Source organism: Bidens hawaiensis, unplaced genomic scaffold (assembly GCF_021521415.1).
Source record: "Bidens hawaiensis isolate Kalapana, Puna unplaced genomic scaffold, B.hawaiensis_p1.1 tig00008515_1, whole genome shotgun sequence".
Taxonomy (NCBI): Eukaryota; Viridiplantae; Streptophyta; class Magnoliopsida; order Asterales; family Asteraceae; genus Bidens; species Bidens hawaiensis.
This window is the reverse complement of record NW_027491608.1, coordinates 91927-111690: the sequence shown is the minus strand read 5'-3', so window position 1 is coordinate 111690 and position 19764 is coordinate 91927. Positions and strand designations below refer to the sequence as shown.

The following is a 19764-nucleotide window of genomic DNA, read 5'->3' as shown; positions in this document are numbered from 1 at the left end:
TACCAGGTGATGATAGGATACTAGGCGAGTAGGTAACGACGTGACATTCACTAGTTGAATACTTGAATTGAACGAGTTTTATCTCACCGCACTGTCGTGCCTTCGGGCAAGTGTTCACCTGTGTTGGCCCCAAGTGAGTGTTTTTCCCGGATTGGAAGACGAGTGTATCCCAATGTAGTGAATTCAGCCAGTAACCCATTTGAAAGCATCGATGACCGTTCAGATAAAAAAAAGATGGATCGATCGTGATCGTCTGTTTCCAAATTGTTTTCCTAGAGACTACTATTATCATACATTAAAATGAGATGTTCAAAGCCATTATTAGTGATTCGTTCATAGTTAGGCTAGTTAAATCACACCTAAACCACTATAATTTTCTTCACAAACAATTTCTACAAGTGGTATTCTATAAAGTAAATAAAGCAAGTCCTAAACTCAAAAGAACTTATTCACATTCTCTATAGTGGTATTCTATAATTTTCTTCACAAACAATCTCTACATGACCTTTGTAAAATTTCCTTTTTTAATCGTGTTTATTAAACAAGTAGCATAAAATTGAACCCGAGAATAAGATGGTTTAGTAGATTAATATATTTAATCTATCCCTCGGTATGAAAGATATATTGTGACGAGTAAACAATTTGAGAAAGCGATTGTATCGATAATATTAAGTATTATTAGCGCTCATTATTCGATGACTATGGTTAATACACCAACTCCTTACCAAGGTTTGTCCCTAACGCACATTGTGCATACGAAGAGCTTTTAAAACATTTTGTTTTATGTATCTAAATACATACACGAAAGATTAATAAGAAATGGATTAATGGAACACGATAAATAGTACGTCCATGTATCAAAAGCATTGTCGGTGGAATGGTCACAAACTCCCACGCCCCTCTTAACCTCAACGTTATTCCAAGAAGTGCATGGACGTACTCCTCTCACACACACACACACACACACACACACTTCTCTTTCTACCCTCTCTCATAGTGTCCGTCCTTCACAATTAATAGCCATAAGCTTTTACTTATCGTTGTCATCGTCACACAAAAGATTCTAGAGCCACTTCAGTCATGCCCATCGACGTCTTGAAGACGTTGTTTGCATATACTAAGTACCAACTTAAGTACGCACTTTACTAGTTAATCACTTAACTGCTAACACACCTTGTTAGTAATATTGAATCATTATGCAATACAATAATGTTAAAAGGTTATAACGTTGTGTTTTTAATAATTCATAGATTGCTGACTACAAATGACAAGTAACAGTAACTATCGTTTAAGTTTAGTATTTAATCTAGAAATGTGTCGGGTTTCACGTGGATCTAGTTTTTTTCGTAGTGTTCGCGAAATTTACGGAAAACAACCAAATGTGCGACCTGTTTCTATTGTCGCCTTGTCGGCAATGTTTAAAGCATTTTATTATAACAATAATAATAATATTTTTTAATAATAATAATAATAATAAGTGATTGTAACAATACTTTATAATATTTTATCTCCCGGGACCTGTTTCACATAGTACCCGTCACGTTTATTTAGTGCAAATACTTTATCCGGAAAATGTGCAAACAAAAACTATAATTAAAGTAAAAATTATGATTCTTTGTGTTTAAATAATTCGACATTTTATCAGTGGGTCCATTTAAAAATTCCAGACTTTTCTGTTAAGTTTACTTTTTAACACATGAACATCACATTTGTAGTATATTATTTAGTTTATGTTTTTTTTGTTTTATGGAATATCTAACGAATTTTGTAAACATTAAAACTCCCAATAGAGGAATCCTCTTGACAGTATCATTTTTGTTTTTGACGGTGAATTTCATTAAACAATTAGCAAGATGTTATGAATCAAACAACACCGAGGAAGTTACAAAGAGAAATGACAATAATCCTTCTATATTGTGGGAGGAGCAATTCTTAATCCAAAGAAAGCTTAACGATCTTATGTCTTTCGTCATTTAGAAGCATTACCTTTCTCGTGTGGGTAACGGTATCGGTTCGTTAGCAAACAAACAGTCTTAAAAATCCGTTCCTTAAAAGAAAAAAATATGTTTCATTAAAACAGTTAAAAATTGTTCATAAAAATAATAAACAATTTCAATGGTTGATTTTTTCTAATTTAAATGTTATATAATAGTTTATTATGGATATTATTATTGATCTGTTTATACCTAGAATAATTTTAGATGTCTGGTTAGGTTTACTTTAGTTTGGTGCCATTATGCGATTCTAGACCAAACAAATACAAAATAAAATTTAGTGTTTGGTTATTTTTTTAGTGTGATACGATATTTATTTTGCTATGTGGTCTAGATCATGGGAGTTGGGACAATTGTCAAGTCCCGTATCGATAATCAACACACAAACTAAACGAATAACTCTCGTTTATATTAATCAAAAAATATAACTCTAAAAAACTGATTACAAACCCTCAAACCCTAACTCGGTTTGACTCTTGATGAACCCTAACTCGGTTACACCAACTCCACCTAGATGAACCCTAAATCGGTTACATCTCGTGTGTGTCTCTTAGATGAACCCTAAACTCGGTTGCATCTCACACCACCACACTATAATGTCTAACCATGACATGTTTATATAGACTAACCTAACTTGCTATCAAAGACATTACCTATTATAATTACAATACAATTAGGAAACATATTATAATTAGGAAATATAACCAATTATGACCGACTTGTCAATATTGGTCCCTCAAGTTCACCAACTTGTGACTTGGAGTCTGAAATTACTTCCAACAATCACCCCCTAATTTCTGACTCAAAATAAGTGAATCTAACTCCGAGCATATCTCTTTTGCCCTGTTTGATTTGACTCATGAACTTGACCTTCTCGGTTTTCACAACCATCTTGGCCTTGATCTCCCCGGAACTTTTCTTGATCCAAAGATGTGTTCTTCGGCTCCCCCGAACTCGACTACCTCTGTGACCCTGTCCCCGACCATTCACTCGGTCGTATGAAAACGCATAACCACTCATTTGGCTGCAATACCAGTCGTCTAATCGAGCGAACAACAATCTGCTTGATCTTCTTAGGTTCCCGAATCGATCCAACATATTCAACCCTTGGTTTGAACCTAACTCGTTCAACCCGTATAAAACGCACTCTGATTGAACCGTCTTGTTCAACCCAAATAAAATCCAACAGTAATAATCAACTAAACTTGTTGAACCAAAAACCAAAAAGAAAACACCTTAACTTTTCTTCCTTTGTGACTTCGTGGCCAGTGCAAACAATTCAAAAACAACCTCTATTAACTTTGCCTTCCAAGTAATATAAAAACCACCCTCTTGATAATATTAAATAAATATTGTTCTCTTGAATTTTGAATTACACCGAAACAAAAAACAACAATACCCCACGTGCCCCACGTGGTTACGCTCAAAATTCCGATTCCGGCTCTAGCTACACAACTCGATAACCTTTTTGTTCTTCCTATCACTTCTGTCGGACATGAAAGAACCACCGACACAGGTTCGACTAACCCACTCTAGCAAAACACATCCCGGTTCGGAAACCCAACTTGGTTCCGATATGCACCGATTGATAGCTCCTCCTCAAGCCACCGCGCCAATCACAATTAAGTTGATTATCGATTTCTTGAACTTGGCTTTGATACCAATTCAAGTCCCGTATCGATAATCAACACACAAACTAAACGAATAACTCTCGTTTATATTAATCAGAAAATATAACTCTAAAAAACTGATTACAAACCCTCAAACCCTAACTCGGTTTGACTCTTGATGAACCCTAACTCGGTTACACCAACTTCACCCTAGATGAACCCTAACTCGGTTACATCTCGTGTGTGTCTCTTAGATGAACCTTAAACTCGGTTGCATCTCACACCACCACACTATTGTGTCTAACCATGACATGTTTATATAGACTAACCTAACTTGCTATCAAAGACATTACCTATTATAATTACAACAATTAGGAAACATATTATAATTAGGAAATATAACCAATTATGACCGACTTGTCAATATTGGTCCCTCAAGTTCACCAACTTGTGACTTGGAGTCTGAAATTACTTCCAACAAATTGCATATAACATAAATAATTTATATTCACTGATTTATATCATAATTATACAAACATGAATCTGTATGCGAAATGATGCATTAGTTAAAGTTATAATCATACGAAAAACTCACAAAACCAATAAGAACATGACTCTTTACACTAAATCAAGACAAACTTCAAATATTAGATATGACCTCAAAATACCACGACTCAAAGTCGATGCCTTACCTAAGTAATGGTTTTTGTTCTAACATAACCCTGGAGATATGTTTATCACATACGATCATTATTGCGAGCAAAAAAAACCTAAATACTTTAATTTTCTAGTAGTTATTATTATTATTACTATTATTATTATGTTTTACGAATACATATACATGATACACATAACCTACTATTATTATTATTATTAATGTTTTTTAGTAGTTTTAAGTGATAAATAAACTTGAATTTTAATCAATTTGTATTTTAAAAATTGAATGATAAATAACTTTTCTGGTTATTATAAAAGTATCTTCTGCATTCAACCCTCCGATCAAACCATACAAACAATAAGGCAAAAGGTGTCGTTCTACTCTTCCCTGACTTCAATCAGCCTTTTTTTTCAAATAACGTCACGTCACTTTCAATAATCTTTTTTCTCTTAAATCAATGGTGTCGTCTCTAACCATGTTAACCTCCTAAACCTTCTTGTACATAATAATAGTAATAAAAATAACATACAAATATTGGTGAAGGAAACACTGACATATTGGTGATCACTGATCAACTTGTTTGGCGATAGAGACCCGCACTTCCTCTCCCCCTCCTGTCGCAAAACCGAGAATGTGAGCCGTTGTCCCCCGCTCGACTTCTTTGCCACATAGGTTTCTCTTCTCATTCACCTAAAACCACTTCCTTCGTCTTAAGATATTTATAGAAAAGAAAAGAAAATAGTTTTTCTCTTAAAATTCATGTTTTGTTGAATTTATTCCCTCCTTAATTCTCCACCATAAACCGTTAATGATTATTTTATTATATTCTGTTGAACACAATTTAACACGTGAGGTTTTTCTGTACAAAAATATGCTGTCCACGTCACACAATTTTTTTAATCATATTGCATCTTATATAATAATCTTCAAAACCCATTCTTTCATCTCATATCATTCTTTCATCTCAATTCTCCACCGTCACTTCTCCGGCTAATAACTTTCATTAAATTCCTCATGTCTATGGCTAAAAAGTGTTTTCCGGCCTCCGGCAACGAAAAGTCTAGTTTCGCAAAGACTTGCAACCGTTTGAGTTCGTTTATGAAAGAGAAACGAAGTCCAAGAGATCTCCGAATCAATGGAAAGTTCAATGTCAAAGGTATAGATCTTAATTTTTTGTTCTCGATTTAATTAGGTTTTTGCATGATTTCAGCTGGCTTAATTTGATGTATATATATTTTTTTTGTAACACAAAAAAAGTAGTATAGACATTGAAATAATATTTTGAAGGCAAATCAGCGACAAGTTGCGCTGCTAATATTTGCTTTATAATAAAACTAACTAAGTCATTTAAAAATTACATTTATCGACTCTAGAGACTAATATATATGATTTTGTTTCAGGAAAACCTGAAGCATCTTCTCCGGCAGCACAGAAGAACACGACGACTATTGACTTGTTAAGCAACATGGAAAATACGGTCCAGACGTCGTCAGTTAATCTTCTTCCTCAATATGTTACCTTAGATTCTTTCTGTAACTCAGTGGATTCCAGTGAACCAGTTCCAGCTACGGATTCCAAAACCGGACAAATGACAATTTTCTATGGCTCACAAGTATTGGTGTTTGATTGTGTATCAGCCGATAAAGCGAGAGATATGATGTTAGCAGCTTCTGGTAATCAAATTCCTAATCGAATTCAATCGGCTTCACCTTCAGTATCTCCCCGTGAGGCTTTCGAATCAGAAGAGAATGAATCGGATTTACCAATTGCGAGACGGGCATCAGTTCACAGGTTTTTGGCCAAGAGAAAGGATAGAGCAACTGAAAGAGCACCTTATCAGTTACATAATCCATTAGTTGCTGCAGCACCTTTGGGTCATAAGTTTGATCTTAACTTATAGTCAAATATTTATGTTTATCTAAGGATAATCAGTTAATCACTTAATCTTTAGTTTCATGTAACATAGTTTTTTTTTTTTTTAAATCTGGAATGCTCATCATTTTTTTAGGTCTAAATATTAAGACCGGAATTTGTGATTGATGAGTATTTCAGGTTCTTGTTTATTATTTTATAATCTAATGGTTAGTAATTTTCTAATGGAATTGGTACCGGGTATCGAACACGAACTCAGACTCGTTAATTTGGCTAACACCCAAACACGAATATTATTATTGAGAAACTTCACAAAACTCAATTACCTGATTACTGTTACAATCTTTAACCCCAAAGCATGGATATTTATAATCTAACCTAGCACGTTTAGACTACAATTAAGATTGCTAAATAATAGGACATAATAATTATACTAATAATTAAATCTAAGCACATTTAATTATCTATAATCATCCACTCCTTAAATCTCGTTACTTAACCTAGCACGCCAAGTAACGCCTAACCGAAATTCCCAACAATCACCCCCGGAATTTCGAACTCAAAACCGACAAGTCTTTAACTCCAAGTAATTCCCGCATCTCCTTGAATTTGATTCTCCCAAGAGCCTTCGTCAAGATATCGACACATTGCTTAACACCGCTAACATGCTATACACTTACTTCTTCACGATCAACACATTCTCGAATGTAGTGAAACCGAGATTTAATGTGTTTGGTCCTTCCATGGAAAACTGGATTCTTCACGAGTGCTATCGCTGATGTATTATCGATACGTAACACCACTGCTTGAATTTCCTCGTCGAATAACTCACTTATCAAGTCTCTTAGCCAAACTGCGGCTGCGCTTGCCAACATGTACTCTGCTTCATACGATGAGAGTGCAACCGTACACTGTTTCTGAGAACACCAAGTAATTGGTGAAGACTCAAGATAAAACACGTGCCCCGTAGTGCTTCTACCATCGTCTTGGTCAATGTTATGGCTACTATCACTATAACCAACTAACACGTTTTTCCCACGAGTGTAAGAAATACCAAAACTGAGAGTACCTTGAATATAACGAAGAATTTGCTTTATAAGAGTTGCATGAGATTGCTTCGGGTTTTGCATGTATCGGCTTACGACTCCGACCGAATATGCCAAGTCGGGACGAGTTTGTAAAAGGTACCGGAGACTCCCAACAATCTTTCGATATCTCGTAGCATCAAAATCTTCCTCGTTTTCAGAGAACCGATTGAAATCACGAGAAGTAAATTCTCCCCCCTCGATCGGTTCGAAACGTCTTGATTTTCTCACTATTTTCCGCTTCCACCATGACTTTAAATCGCTTGAAGGTGTCGAAAGCTTCACATTTTTCCTTCAACAGAAAAGTCCACATGAAACGAGAAAAATCATCTATCAAGACGAACACGTACCTATTTCCGACTAAGGTACTAAGAGTAATAGGCCCGCATAAATCTCCATGGATTAGTTCCAACGCTCGGGTTGCTCTAAAATTTGCTGACTTCGGAAACGGTTTCCTCGTTTGCTTCCCGACTAAGCACGAGTCACAAATTTGATTTTCCTGATCAACTTTTGGCATTCCAATGACCATATTAGTTTTCACCATTTGTTTCATAGACTCGAAATTTAGGTGTCCTAGTCTGTGACAATCGTCAATTTCAGGTTAACTCCGTTAACTCAACTCCGTCAATTCAAACTTAAGATCATTGAATCTATAACGCACACTTCATTACATTTAAACTAGGGTTTAAATGACGCTTAACACTTACTACATGTGTAGTCTTTCAGGATTTGCACCGAAACGCAAACGAGTTGACGCAAACGATTGGTGAATAAACGAAAAACGTCAAAACAATAATTATGTGATAATTATGTGTTAGACTTATGTGTTATGTGATAACATTGTTATAAACGTTAACTCAATGTGCTAGAACTAATTATTTAAGCTAGAGAAGTAACATTTGGAAGTTGAGGGACTTGAGTGTAATATGTATTGTTATTAAATAATATTATATTAAACCCTAGCCACTCTTTCTCTCCCTCCCAAACCCGACGGCACCTCTAGACCCCCCCCCCCCTTGCGATCGGCCTTCACACACACACATACAATCAAGATTTTTAAAGTTTGATCGAAGATAAAGGTGCTAGGAAGGTATAAACGACTATTCCTTGCATCCTTTATACTTAATTTCGATTTTTAATGGGTTAATTGAAAACCCGAGGGGCCGATTTTTATATATAGGTTGTGTTCATATGTCTTGTTTGATTTGATGATGTATTGATGATGAATTAATAACTAGTTTTGATATTATTGCATGTTAATTGTTGTGTCTTTGATTTTGAGATCAAATAAAACCCTAACTATGTATGTATGGTGTAATTGATATGCTTGGATAGTGGTTATAGTGTCTAGAAGGTTATATGAATGATTTGTGGTCCATAGATAGTTAAATTGTTGAATTTAGATGCAAACAGTTTCTGGACAGATTGTGTTGTTGATGTTCAATTGACTGTAACGGGGTGTAAATGTGAAAATTTGTTGAGATAATTGATACTACAGTAAACTAGGTTGAGTCTAGTTTCTAAAAATGTAAATTTGCAATTTTTGGAGGTGTAAAAGTTAACCTTTATGATTTTACAAAAACGTTGTGCAAAGCTGAGTTATTAGACCTGCTGTTAGGTTGTTTTGTAAATGTTATATCTCATGAACTACGAGACCAATTGGGTTGGTTCCACTTCTGAAAGTTGACTTGTTGAGTCAGGAACCTAACCCAAGTGGTCTTGCAATTATTGGATTTTTCGTTTAACGGGAATTTCAAATAAAATTCTGTTGCGCATGAATTTGACTGTTATGAGTTTGCTGTAATGATTTGATTATTGTGAGAAACCTATGTGGAATAAAAATATAATAAAATATGTTCTGGAAACCTAAGACATATATGCTTTTGTGATGATTTTTGGTAAATTAATTGTGATGCTATGATCGGTGGGATAGACTAGTTTTTCAAGTAGAATTCTGTCGTTAAGAAACTAGTTGCTGAATTTTGTGAAAGTTGCATGAAACAACGTGATTGCTAATTTATTATCGTGTTTTGACCAAATTGCCCTTGAGGGGAATGATTGCTAATTAATTGTCGTGTTTTGACCAAAATGCCCTTGCGGGGAATAATTGCTAATTGATTGTCAAGATTTGACCAAATTGCCCTCGTGGGGAATAATTGTTAGTTAATTGTTATGTGTTGACCAAATTGCCCTTACGGGGAGTAATTGCTAGTGATGTACATTATGAATACATGATACGTAAATAATTGCTCACACATGAAACTTATCACAAATACACTTGTTAAAGTCACACACGATTCACAAACGAAACACGAAACATGTTGTGTGCATAGGTATTATGTGCCGGGTCTAGAGACTCGATAATATTCCGACACTTAGAAAAATCTCTTTGTTGTTTTAGAACGCTAGAGAGAGTTTTTCTGTGACACGCATCTTGGTGAATTATTTTGGGAATACTTCGCAAACAGTTAGTTCACTTACCCCTTTTAAACTGTTTTCAAACGTTTTTCACTTGGGGGAGATAACATACTCCGAAAACGCATTTAAGATTTTGTTAATATAGATTATATATCACTTGTAAAGACTAAGTGGCAAACGCAATAACTAAAGTCCTTCATTCACATCGAACCGTTTAATATTGGATAATAGCGAGTCATTGTTGAGTAGTACTACTGGGTTTGACAAACCCCACTCAACGCTAAACTCGACTGGAGGTCGAGTGGGTGTAATCTTGGCTAAACACATACCATGGTCGGAATAGACCTGGTGGCAAGGCAAATGATAAACAGTCAGCTTCGGTGTCGAACACTTAGTAATACTTGTTTTATAGGCTAGCTACCTATAGATATATAATTGACATAACACTATCTAGTAACGCAAAACGCTGAAACGCAAAACGCTGAAACGCAAAACGCAAAACGCTGAATGCAAACGCTAAACGCTTTATTTTATATAAACTTGTGAACTCACCAACCCTGTGTTGACACTTTTAGTATGTTGTTCTCAGGTAGCCGAGGCGGGCGCGCGGTTTAGGATCATGCATTGCCTGAAACACTTTTAATTATGCAAACTTATTTTAAACTGTTATCATTGGGTTTTAAGTCGTCCTGCGTGACGCAACATTTATTTTATGGTTTTACGCTTCCGCATTTAAATACTCGTAAACGTTTTCATGGTTTTGAAACTTTGTATTATGGTTTGATTATAACTAATGAATCCGATCCTGTTAGTTCACACCCTCTGACGGTAAAACTCCGTTAGTGGATTTTGAGGGTGTGACATAGTCTCGCGTGCCAAAGCCAATTCTCGCTATCAATCTGGGCTTGTAAACACACGGGTTTCCCCGTCTTTAACTTAATCGTATAAAGACGATTCTTGGATCGAGTAATGTAACATCCTAAAATTTATAATGTTAAATAAAAGAAAGTTATGTTTAGTGATTTCACGTTTTAGTTATTTAATGTCGAGTAAGGAACGGGTCATGGGCTTAGATTACGTAAGATGGGTTAAATGAGAATGGGCTTTGGGTCCGTGGGCTTGAGAGATATAAATACCCATCCCAAGCCCAAGATATCATTTTATTTCCATCTTTCTCTTTTACACACTCAAAAACACACACATAACCGACCGAGATCCGAAGTCGAGACCCGAGATTTTGCTGGTAGATCTGAGTTGGAAAGGTAAGAACTAATCCCGCAAAGCTAATATTACTGAAAATGGTTAGGATTTGACGGGTTAATCGGACCCGAAACACAACTGCCCAAATCGGACCCCTAAAACGTCGATTTTAGGCCGATTTGATGGTTGGGATTTGTAGGCGCCGATCATACGATTCCGTGGGTACCAAAATCGAGTTATTTGGCTAAGAAACGAAGGAGTTATGGGCAAACAGATCTGCAGCGCGACAACTTCGCCTTCATCTGGGCAACTTCGCCTTCAAAGCGATGAACTTCGCCTGCAAGCTAAGTTCGCCTGATGAACTTCGCCTGCAAGCCAAGTTCGCCTGATGATAAGTTCGCCTGAAGCCAAGTTCGCCTGATGGCAACTTCGCTGAAATGGTAACTTCGCCTAAGGTTTAACTTCGCCTAAAAGCCAAGTTCGCCTGAGGTTTAACTTCGCCTAAAAGCCAAGTTCGCCTGAGGTTTAACTTCGCCTAAAAGCCAAGTTCGCCTGAGGTTTAACTTCGCCTAAAAGCCAAGTTCGCCTAAGGTTTAACTTCGCCTGAAGCCAAGTTCGCCTACGGTTTAACTTCGCCTAAAGTGAAGTTCGCTTAGAAAATAAATTAAAAACCTAATGGAAAATGTGTTAAGGCAGTTATCGAAAATAAAATTTTTCCAAGCTGACCTGGCAGCTTAACCCCAGCCAGGGGCTCTGCCCCTTGGACCCCGCTAGGGGCTGCCGCCCCTAGAACCCCGCTGCCAGGGGCGCTGCCCCCGGACCCCCGTTCGTTGTGGGTCATATATAGATAGAAATACAAAGCGAGTAGTAGTAGTTAATTGATATGTGTAAATATTATACAGTTAGCCGGCCCCAGTTAAAGAAAGGAATTACGATCAACGGCGAGCGTAACAGGATCCAGGTGAGTTTCTAGCCCCATTCCTTGTTATGTTTTCGGGGCTGTGTGCATACTTGATGTGTTGTTAATACATTTATCCTAAGTGATAAGTGTATGCCATATGTGATATATGTGATATGTATGAATGATTGCTTGATGGTACGGGAACGATCTTCGGATATTGCACGTACTGTCAGGTTGTAACGTTATAAATATGGTAAGTATGTTATGTATGAATGATTGCTTGATGGTACGTGAACGATCTTCGGATATTGCACGTACTGTCAGGTTGTAACGTTATAAATATGGTAAGTATGATATGTATGAACGATTGCTTGATGGTACGTGAACGATCTTCGGATATTGCACGTACTGTCAGGTTGTAACGTTATAAATTTGGCAAGTATGATATGTATGTTTATGTGTATGAACATAATAAAGTTAATAAATGAAGGAAATGATGCTTGTATGGTTGTATGGTTACGAAAAGGGTACCGAGCCCTAATAATACTCGAGGTATGATGTATGGTTGTATGGTAACGAAGAGGGAATCGAACCCTACTAATATTCGAAAACAAGGGACCAGACCCTAATAATATCTGTGATGTTAGGGACCAGACCCTAATAATATCTGTGATGTTAGGGACCAGACCCTAATAATATCTGTGATGTTAGGGACCAGACCCTTATAATATCTGTGATGTTAGGGACCAGACCCTTATAATATCTGTGATGTTAGGGACCAGACCCTTATAATATCTGTGATGTTAGGGACCAGACCCTTATAATATCTGTGATGTTAGGGACCAGACCCTTATAATATCTGTGATGTTAGGGACCAGACCCTTATAATATCTGTGAGGTTATAGGGCGAAAGGCTCTTTAAAACGTATGATTATGAATGTAAAGAAAGTATGTAAGTAAGAAAGAAAGTATGTAAGTAAGAATGAAGGCATGAGTACTTATGTGTGTATGAAAGAAAGTTATGAGGTTAAGTACGTATGTATGTAATAAGGTATTGTATGGTATTGTATGATTAACTAGAACTCACTCAGCGTAGCTGACTTTTAGTATGCACGCAGGTGAGTAGGTTGAGACAGCTGGCTTGAGTGGAGGACACATGGCAGAAGACTAAAGCCTGGCATCTGAAGATCTGATATGTTTTATAAGTTATGTTTTGATTTTGAAAGACAAGAGGAATGTTTTAAGACATGATTATGAATCGATATGTAATGTTTTATGAAAGTTTTATATTCCGCGTAAAGTTTTTAATTAACTCTGATATTTAGAACTGTGTTTATGAGTAAATCCAACACGAAAGTAGGGTTACCGGTAACGGGGCCTTACAAGTAACCCGCATCAACAATTTTCCTTGTTCATCATACATCAACAAGTAATCGTCTTTCATACGAATATCACAACCACTTTCCGTTGCTTGCCCAAGACTAATAATATTACTTTGTAAACTAGGAATATAATAAATGTCGGTCAATAATTGTTGCTTCCCCGTTTTACCGACTAGCAATATCGACCATTTCCCGCAAATATCAACATAAGACCCATCTCCAAATTTAACTTTGCCACCAACACGCTTATTTAACTCAGAGAAAAAAGATAAATTACCCGTCATATGGTTGCTCGCACCGTTATCCAAATACCACAAGTCTTGTTCGTTCGAACCACTCTCGTAATCTTTTGGTATATCCTTCTGTTCATTCAAGTACACTTTTTCTTGAACGCACTGCACCATATAGAGGGACGGCTCTTTTTCTTTTGCTTCGGCCAAATGTGTTTGCCTCTTTTTCATTCGTTCCGGACACCTCGAAAAGAAGTGACCAAATTCATCACAACGAAAGCATTGAACTTCCGAGTAATCCTTTTTACCCTTTCGTTTATCCCCTTCGTTGGACCGTTCTTGTGAACCACGGTTCTGACTCCCACGTCCACCACCACGTCCATTACCTCGTTCTTGGTTTGAACCTTTCCCGCGCCCCCTACTCGATTCGCGTGAAAACTGATTCGAACTCGAAGGGGATTCAGAATTATTAAACAAAAGTTCACCTTCTTCAGAATGCAACACGTGTCCTTTGATACGCTCCTCATAAGTCTTTAACCTCCCGACAACATCCTCAAAACCGACTGTTTTAAGGTCTAATACTTGCTCGAGGGATGCTACAACTTGGATAAACCGGCTCGGCAGGCTTGTGAAGACTTTCTGGACTAGCTTCCTTTCTTCATACGATTGTCCAAGTGTGGCTGCTTTAGAAGAGATTGCGGTTATTCTCGAGGCATACTCGTCAATGGTTTCGGTTTCTTTCATCATCATACCGTCAAATTCACGTATTAACTTATGAAGTCTAGCATCCTTCACACGTTTCGCGCCCATATTTCTTGACTTTATGGCATCCCACATCTCTTTTGCAAATTTAAAATTAACGATTTGAAGTATCTGTTCCTCGGGAATCGACTGAAACAGAAGCGCCTTCGCGATGTTATTTTGCTTCGCGTCATTAGAGCCCGGGTCAATCACATCCCAAACTCCATGAATCCCAAAAATAACCTCCATATGCATACTCCAAATCGTGTAGTTTGTTTTCGTCAAACGCGGACACTGAAACGACCCGGAGATCGTCTCCTTTTTCGCTTGGTTCGCATCACCTATCTTGGTTCTACGACTATAAGATTTTGAAAAATCCTTTGGTGTAACTGGTTCAATTTTTTCCAGCCGACACGATTAAACCCAGTTCCAAATCTGACCCGAACACGCCTTTCGGTTTCAGAGACGAACACAACTGACCAAGCCTTGAAATCACAATTATGCTATTTAGCCGTCCTGATCACTGAATATATGTATGTATGGTGAATTATTGATAATAAATTATGTCAATAGTCTTGAATTGAAATCACTTTATTGAATAATTTATTATCAATAAAAACCCTTTGGTCAAAGCAAACCAACAACTTCACCAGTACCTCCGTACAAGACACCTCAATAAAAGAAAAGGATTCTAATCACCACTACTGGTCGCCGACCAAATAACGATCCTCACGCCGGTCGCCGATTGTTGCTTCTCACTGGTCGGAATTGTCCCTCACGTCACGGGTCTTGAACACAGGTCTTTGAATGAAACGCCAAACGAACACCTTAACAAGACAAATCAACCAAAATTTCCTCACGTCACAGTTTTCCGATTGCAGCGGCTCCTATGAAGAACACGGATGGTGTCTTGAAGGCCGGTGGGAGCTCCCTCACGTCACAGGAGACTCCGACTTTTAATTGCACAGGTCCGACCTTCACGTCGGTTACCAGGTCGTCGATTAACAACGCTCTGATACCAATTAATGGAATTGGTACCGGGTATCGAACACGAACTCAGACTCGTTAATTTGGCTAACACCCAAACACGAATATTATTATTGAGAAACTTCACAAAACTCAATTACCTGATTACTGTTACAATCTCTAACCCCAAAGCACGGGTATTTATAATCTAACCTAGCACGTTTAAACTACAATTAGGATTGCTAAATAATAGGACATAATAATTATACTAATAATTAAATCTAAACACATTTAATTATCTATAATTATCCACTCCTTGAATCTCGTTACTTAACCTTGCACGCTAAGTAACGCCTAACCGAAATATATTTTTATTGATGATTAAATATTTTATTTAAATTGGATGCTACAGAAATAACAATAATTGACAAAGAAGGAATTTGAGATCTTGTTGCCAAACAATTAATTTGTAAATGAATAATATAAAAGTTGTTTTTTGCTATGCTAGGGAGGAACAAGGAGAGTCAAGAGTGTTTGAATAAAATTGTTAAAATAGGTCAATCATATATGGGCACATTAGTTGGTTAGACTCCCTTAGCCGAGATCTGAGCCGACATGAAAAAACATGAAAGACTGGTGTGGCAACGCCTTTTTGAGCTTCGGCTAAAGTGAAATCATTCCTTCAACGTTTAGGTCACAATTGTGCCCAATTTTTCTTTAATGAATGCGTGGGAATTGTGTATTGACTTTATTTCTCCACCTTAATTTCTAAGCTACATAGGTCCCTAACACTATTTGACAACCACTAGTTTTGGAAAAGAAAACTTTCATGGCTATTTTGGATATCTATTTCGTCAAAATGACTATTTTAGCTAACTTTAAGGCTATGATCATACTGTCCTGGGATTTTCAGTTGATGTCAAGGGAGAGTGCTTTGCGACGGACGATCCATCGAAGTTATGAAAACAATATTCTAAATGAGCATTCTACTAGGCTTTTTAGTTATTATCAGTGTCCTCTGATTTGTTGTGGTTGTGAAAAGAACAATGTTTAGCAAACACCATTCAATGCATTTACTATGAATTAATGAGATCATGTAAACAAAATTTGTGATACCACAAATACTTATCATGTAACATTAAAGGCAAATCTCACGTAGGTTGCGGACAAAAGATATCATGTATTCATAAATAGTAACATCACCAATCCATTTGGATATACCGGCTAAGAGAAGAAACACGCATTTAAACTTGCTTGGTGTTCAAGGATGCCGACCTTAAGTCTCCATCCAAGTAACTAAAACATATATTTAAATTTCATGTGAGCAAATGGACAGTATGAGGTGTAATGGATAACGAGATTTACTCATTTACACATGGTTTCACATCAACCGAACTTCTGAAATCCAATACAAGCAGCATGAATTGACTGACTTCTCATACGGTATCAACACACACGATTCACTTCCGAGCTAAGTGTAGTCATGAGCTCATGATGCCATTTGATAGGACTAATAGTTACTCCACGTATCTAAAATAAATGAACTTATAATAGTTAATTATGTAATATAAAGAAAAGAAGTACATTAAAATAAACATCCGTTTAATTTTATATTTTTTCGACGAACATACGTTTTCTACACTAAACCTATTTAACTTCTAAAATCATCATACATGTACTTTGCGGCAATTGAACGTACAATCACTTAGTTGTATCGTGATAAGTTTGCAACTAACCAACTTCGAGACTAGTAAAATGACTATTAACAATATTTTATTTATCAACCGGCCAAGCAATATTTTCGTTCACCGAAATAGACAAAACCTCTTAAAAGGAACATTTCACTACCAAACAAACATGCTTGAACGTCTACTTCTTAAAGAAAAAAAATCAACATGTGTTTGATTAAAACATTTTAATATTGCTCGTATAAATAATAAATTTGTTTGATGGTTAAAGTTTTTCTATTTTAAATGTTAAATAATAACAATGTAAATCTTTTATGGACGTGTTATTATTGATTTGTTTACACCTAAACGTTACAATACATGTTAATTAACTATATATATATTTTTAGTTGATAACCTAGAATAAATAATTTTAATGTCCGGCTAGATGTTTACTTTAGTTTGGTGTCATTGATGCGATTCCAGACCAAACAAATACAAAATAGTATTTGTTATAGCACGAGTATAATTCAAAAAGAAAACGAAATATGGAAATGGTTATTTATAGTGTGATACAATATTTTTATTTATGCAGTAATTTACATCATAATAACAATATCGACATCAAGGCTATGCTTTATATATACACACCTTTTACTTTTTCACCACATATCATAACATTTTATCATTTTAATATCAACAATTTAATTATTACTAAACTTAAAATTAATGCTAAATGTGTTAGAAAAAATATAACTAAGTAATATTTCATACTATTAATAATTATATTAATAGTCTTTCAAAAAAATAATTATTTTATTGTCATTTATCATTAATCAAATTAAAGTAAATAAAGAAACTAATTAAATAAAAAAGAAAGATATGAATGAAATGAGTCCCCCCCCCCCCCAATTCTTTATGGTTATTTCACGTAATCGTACATATTTACCACTCCATGTTTACATTAATCACGAGAACTCTTTCTTGCTTAAGAATGCACAATTTGCAAATATCTAAAGGAGAAAGAATGTTGCCCGGGTTCCAAGTGTTTCAGTCTAAGCTTGATTCGTGGATCAGACAGACAATCAGACACCACAAGCCGGTGCAACTTCTATATGAGCTTCATTCATAATATGTTCTTTTATTCTCACTTTTAAACGTTTACCTACACGTGTATAGGTTATGTGTGACAAATGCATACACATAACACATGTACATGCACGTGTGCAAGAGGTTCAAATGGTAGGGTTGTTCGGCAAGACAGACCCGCGCTCCCTCTCACCTACCCGAAGCCACGAGCGTGGGACCGTGTTTCCCGCTCCACTCCTTTGCCACATAAGCTTCCCTTACCTTAATGTGTACCACTCCCTCCTCTCTTTGACATATCCCAAAAAAATAATTCACTCTTAAAAATTTGTTTTGTTAGAAAAAAATATCTATATATTCTCCACCATAAATTTGGGGCATATATTTATAATTCTTTTAACCCAATTTAACATGTGCTTTTTTTTTCTTCTGTACAAAATGTTGCGTGTATTTGTGATTGTGAACCCATTTTTAATCATATAGCATCTTATATAATAAATCTCCAAAACCAAAATTTAATCTCATAACATTCTTTCATCTCCATTCTCTGGCTAACTTTCATTAAATTGCTTGTGTCTATGGCTAAAAAGTATTTTCCGGCCTCCGCCACTGGCAACGAAAAGCCTAGTTTCGCGATGACTTGCAACCGCTTGAGTTCGTTTATGAAAGAGAAACGTAGTCCAAGAGATCTCTGAATCGATGTGAAAGGTATAGATCTTGATTTTTTATCCTCATTTTAATTAGGTTTTTGCATGATTTTGACTGGATTTGTTTTATCTTGTAAAATATAAAAAAAAGAGTAGTGTTTACATCGACATAGTAGTTGAAATGTTATTTTTTAGTTAAACTAAGTCGTTTAAAAATAATATTTGTTTAAAAATAATATTTATAGAAGAAGACATAATATGATTTTGTTTCAGGAAAACCTAGAATATCTTCTCCGGCGACACGGAAGAACACGACAACTGTTGATTTGTTAAGCAACATGGAAAGTTCGGTCCAGACATCAGTTAATAATCTTCCTCAATATGTTAGCTTAGATTCCTTCTGTAACTCAGTGGATTCCAGTGAACTAGTTACAGCTACGGATTCCAAAACGGGACAAATGACAATTTTCTACGGATCACAAGTATTGGTGTTTGATTGTGTATCCGCCAATAAAGCGAGAGATATGATCTCAGCAGCTTCCGGTATTAAACTTCATAATCGAATTCAATCGGCTTCACCTTTAGTTTCTCCTCGTGACGCTTTCGAATCAGAAGCGAATGAATCGGATTTACCAATTGCGAGACGGGCATCACTTCACATGTTTTTGGCCAAGAGAAAGGATAGAGCAAGTGAACCTTTAAGTCATAAGTTTGATCTCAACTTATAGTCAAATATTTATGTTTATCTAAGGATAATAAGTTAATCACTTAATCTTTAGTTTCATGTAATATAAGTTTGTTCTGTTTTTTTTTTTTAAATCTGGAATGCTCATCATTTTTTTAGGTCTAAATGTTAAGACTGGAATTTATGGTTGATGAGTATTTCAGGTTTTACTAGTGTATTACTTTTTACTGATTATAATTACTGGTTTTCTTTTCTTATATTGTCCTCTTGATGTTTAGTAAATAATAATATACATTAAACTGCATGTTAAAAAAGTAACAACAATTGACAAAAAATGAATATGAGTATCTTGTTGCCAAACAATTAAATTTGTAAATGAATAATAATAACAAGGGGAGTCAAGAGTTTTTGTTGATAGCTAATCATCAAAATTTATGAATTTTTATATATGAATTTGTGTTTTATCTTAATGAAAAACATGAGTTAGACCCTCTAGTTGTAATAGTTAGATAAAGAAACTTACGATGATATGTTCGATTAAAAAGTTATGGTTATATCACAAGTATGATATAGTAATTAATTAAAGATGGAAGTCTATATATTTGTTTTATTCTCATGAATC

General features: G+C 35.8%; 3 protein-coding genes across 3 annotated transcripts; 2 read left to right on the top strand and 1 right to left on the bottom strand.

Annotated features, from left to right (window-relative positions):
- Positions 1 to 5209: 5209 nt before the first annotated feature.
- On the top strand, positions 5210 to 6296 carry LOC143529191 (protein TIFY 10A-like). Its single transcript, XM_077025030.1, has 2 exons — positions 5210 to 5418; positions 5663 to 6296. Exons 1-2 carry the CDS (start codon positions 5277 to 5279, stop codon positions 6160 to 6162), a joined length of 642 nt encoding a protein of 213 aa, XP_076881145.1. The 5' UTR covers positions 5210 to 5276; the 3' UTR covers positions 6163 to 6296.
- A 506-nt stretch (positions 6297 to 6802) lies between these two features.
- LOC143529223 (uncharacterized) lies at positions 6803 to 14340 on the bottom strand. Its single transcript, XM_077025053.1, has 3 exons — positions 13160 to 14340; positions 7570 to 7797; positions 6803 to 7511 (listed from the first exon to the last, which is right to left on the bottom strand). Exons 1-3 carry the CDS (start codon positions 14338 to 14340, stop codon positions 6803 to 6805), a joined length of 2118 nt encoding a protein of 705 aa, XP_076881168.1.
- Positions 14341 to 18386: 4046 nt separating this feature from the next.
- On the top strand, positions 18387 to 19185 carry LOC143529222 (protein TIFY 10A-like). The gene is made up of 3 exons (XM_077025052.1): positions 18387 to 18502; positions 18609 to 18612; positions 18731 to 19185. Exons 1-3 carry the CDS (start codon positions 18389 to 18391, stop codon positions 19183 to 19185), a joined length of 573 nt encoding a protein of 190 aa, XP_076881167.1. The 5' UTR covers positions 18387 to 18388.
- Positions 19186 to 19764: the final 579 nt, after the last annotated feature.

What these genes read in the sequence shown, in the direction of transcription:
- LOC143529191 (XM_077025030.1), top strand. Translation starts at nt 5,277, where the DNA reads ATGTCTATGGCTAAAAAGTGTTTTCCGGCCTCCGGCAACGAAAAGTCT. An exon ending in TGGAAAGTTCAATGTCAAAG is followed by an intron (nt 5,419 to 5,662) that starts GTATAGATCTTA and finishes ATTTTGTTTCAG; the next exon opens with GAAAACCTGAAGCATCTTCT.
- LOC143529223 (XM_077025053.1), bottom strand. Translation starts at nt 14,340, where the DNA reads ATGGAGGTTATTTTTGGGATTCATGGAGTTTGGGATGTGATTGACCCG. An exon ending in AAAGACGATTACTTGTTGAT is followed by an intron (nt 7,798 to 13,159) that starts GTATGATGAACA and finishes CGATTGTCACAG; the next exon opens with ACTAGGACACCTAAATTTCG. An exon ending in AGTACCTTAGTCGGAAATAG is followed by an intron (nt 7,512 to 7,569) that starts GTACGTGTTCGT and finishes TTTCTGTTGAAG; the next exon opens with GAAAAATGTGAAGCTTTCGA.
- LOC143529222 (XM_077025052.1), top strand. Translation starts at nt 18,389, where the DNA reads ATGGCTAAAAAGTATTTTCCGGCCTCCGCCACTGGCAACGAAAAGCCT.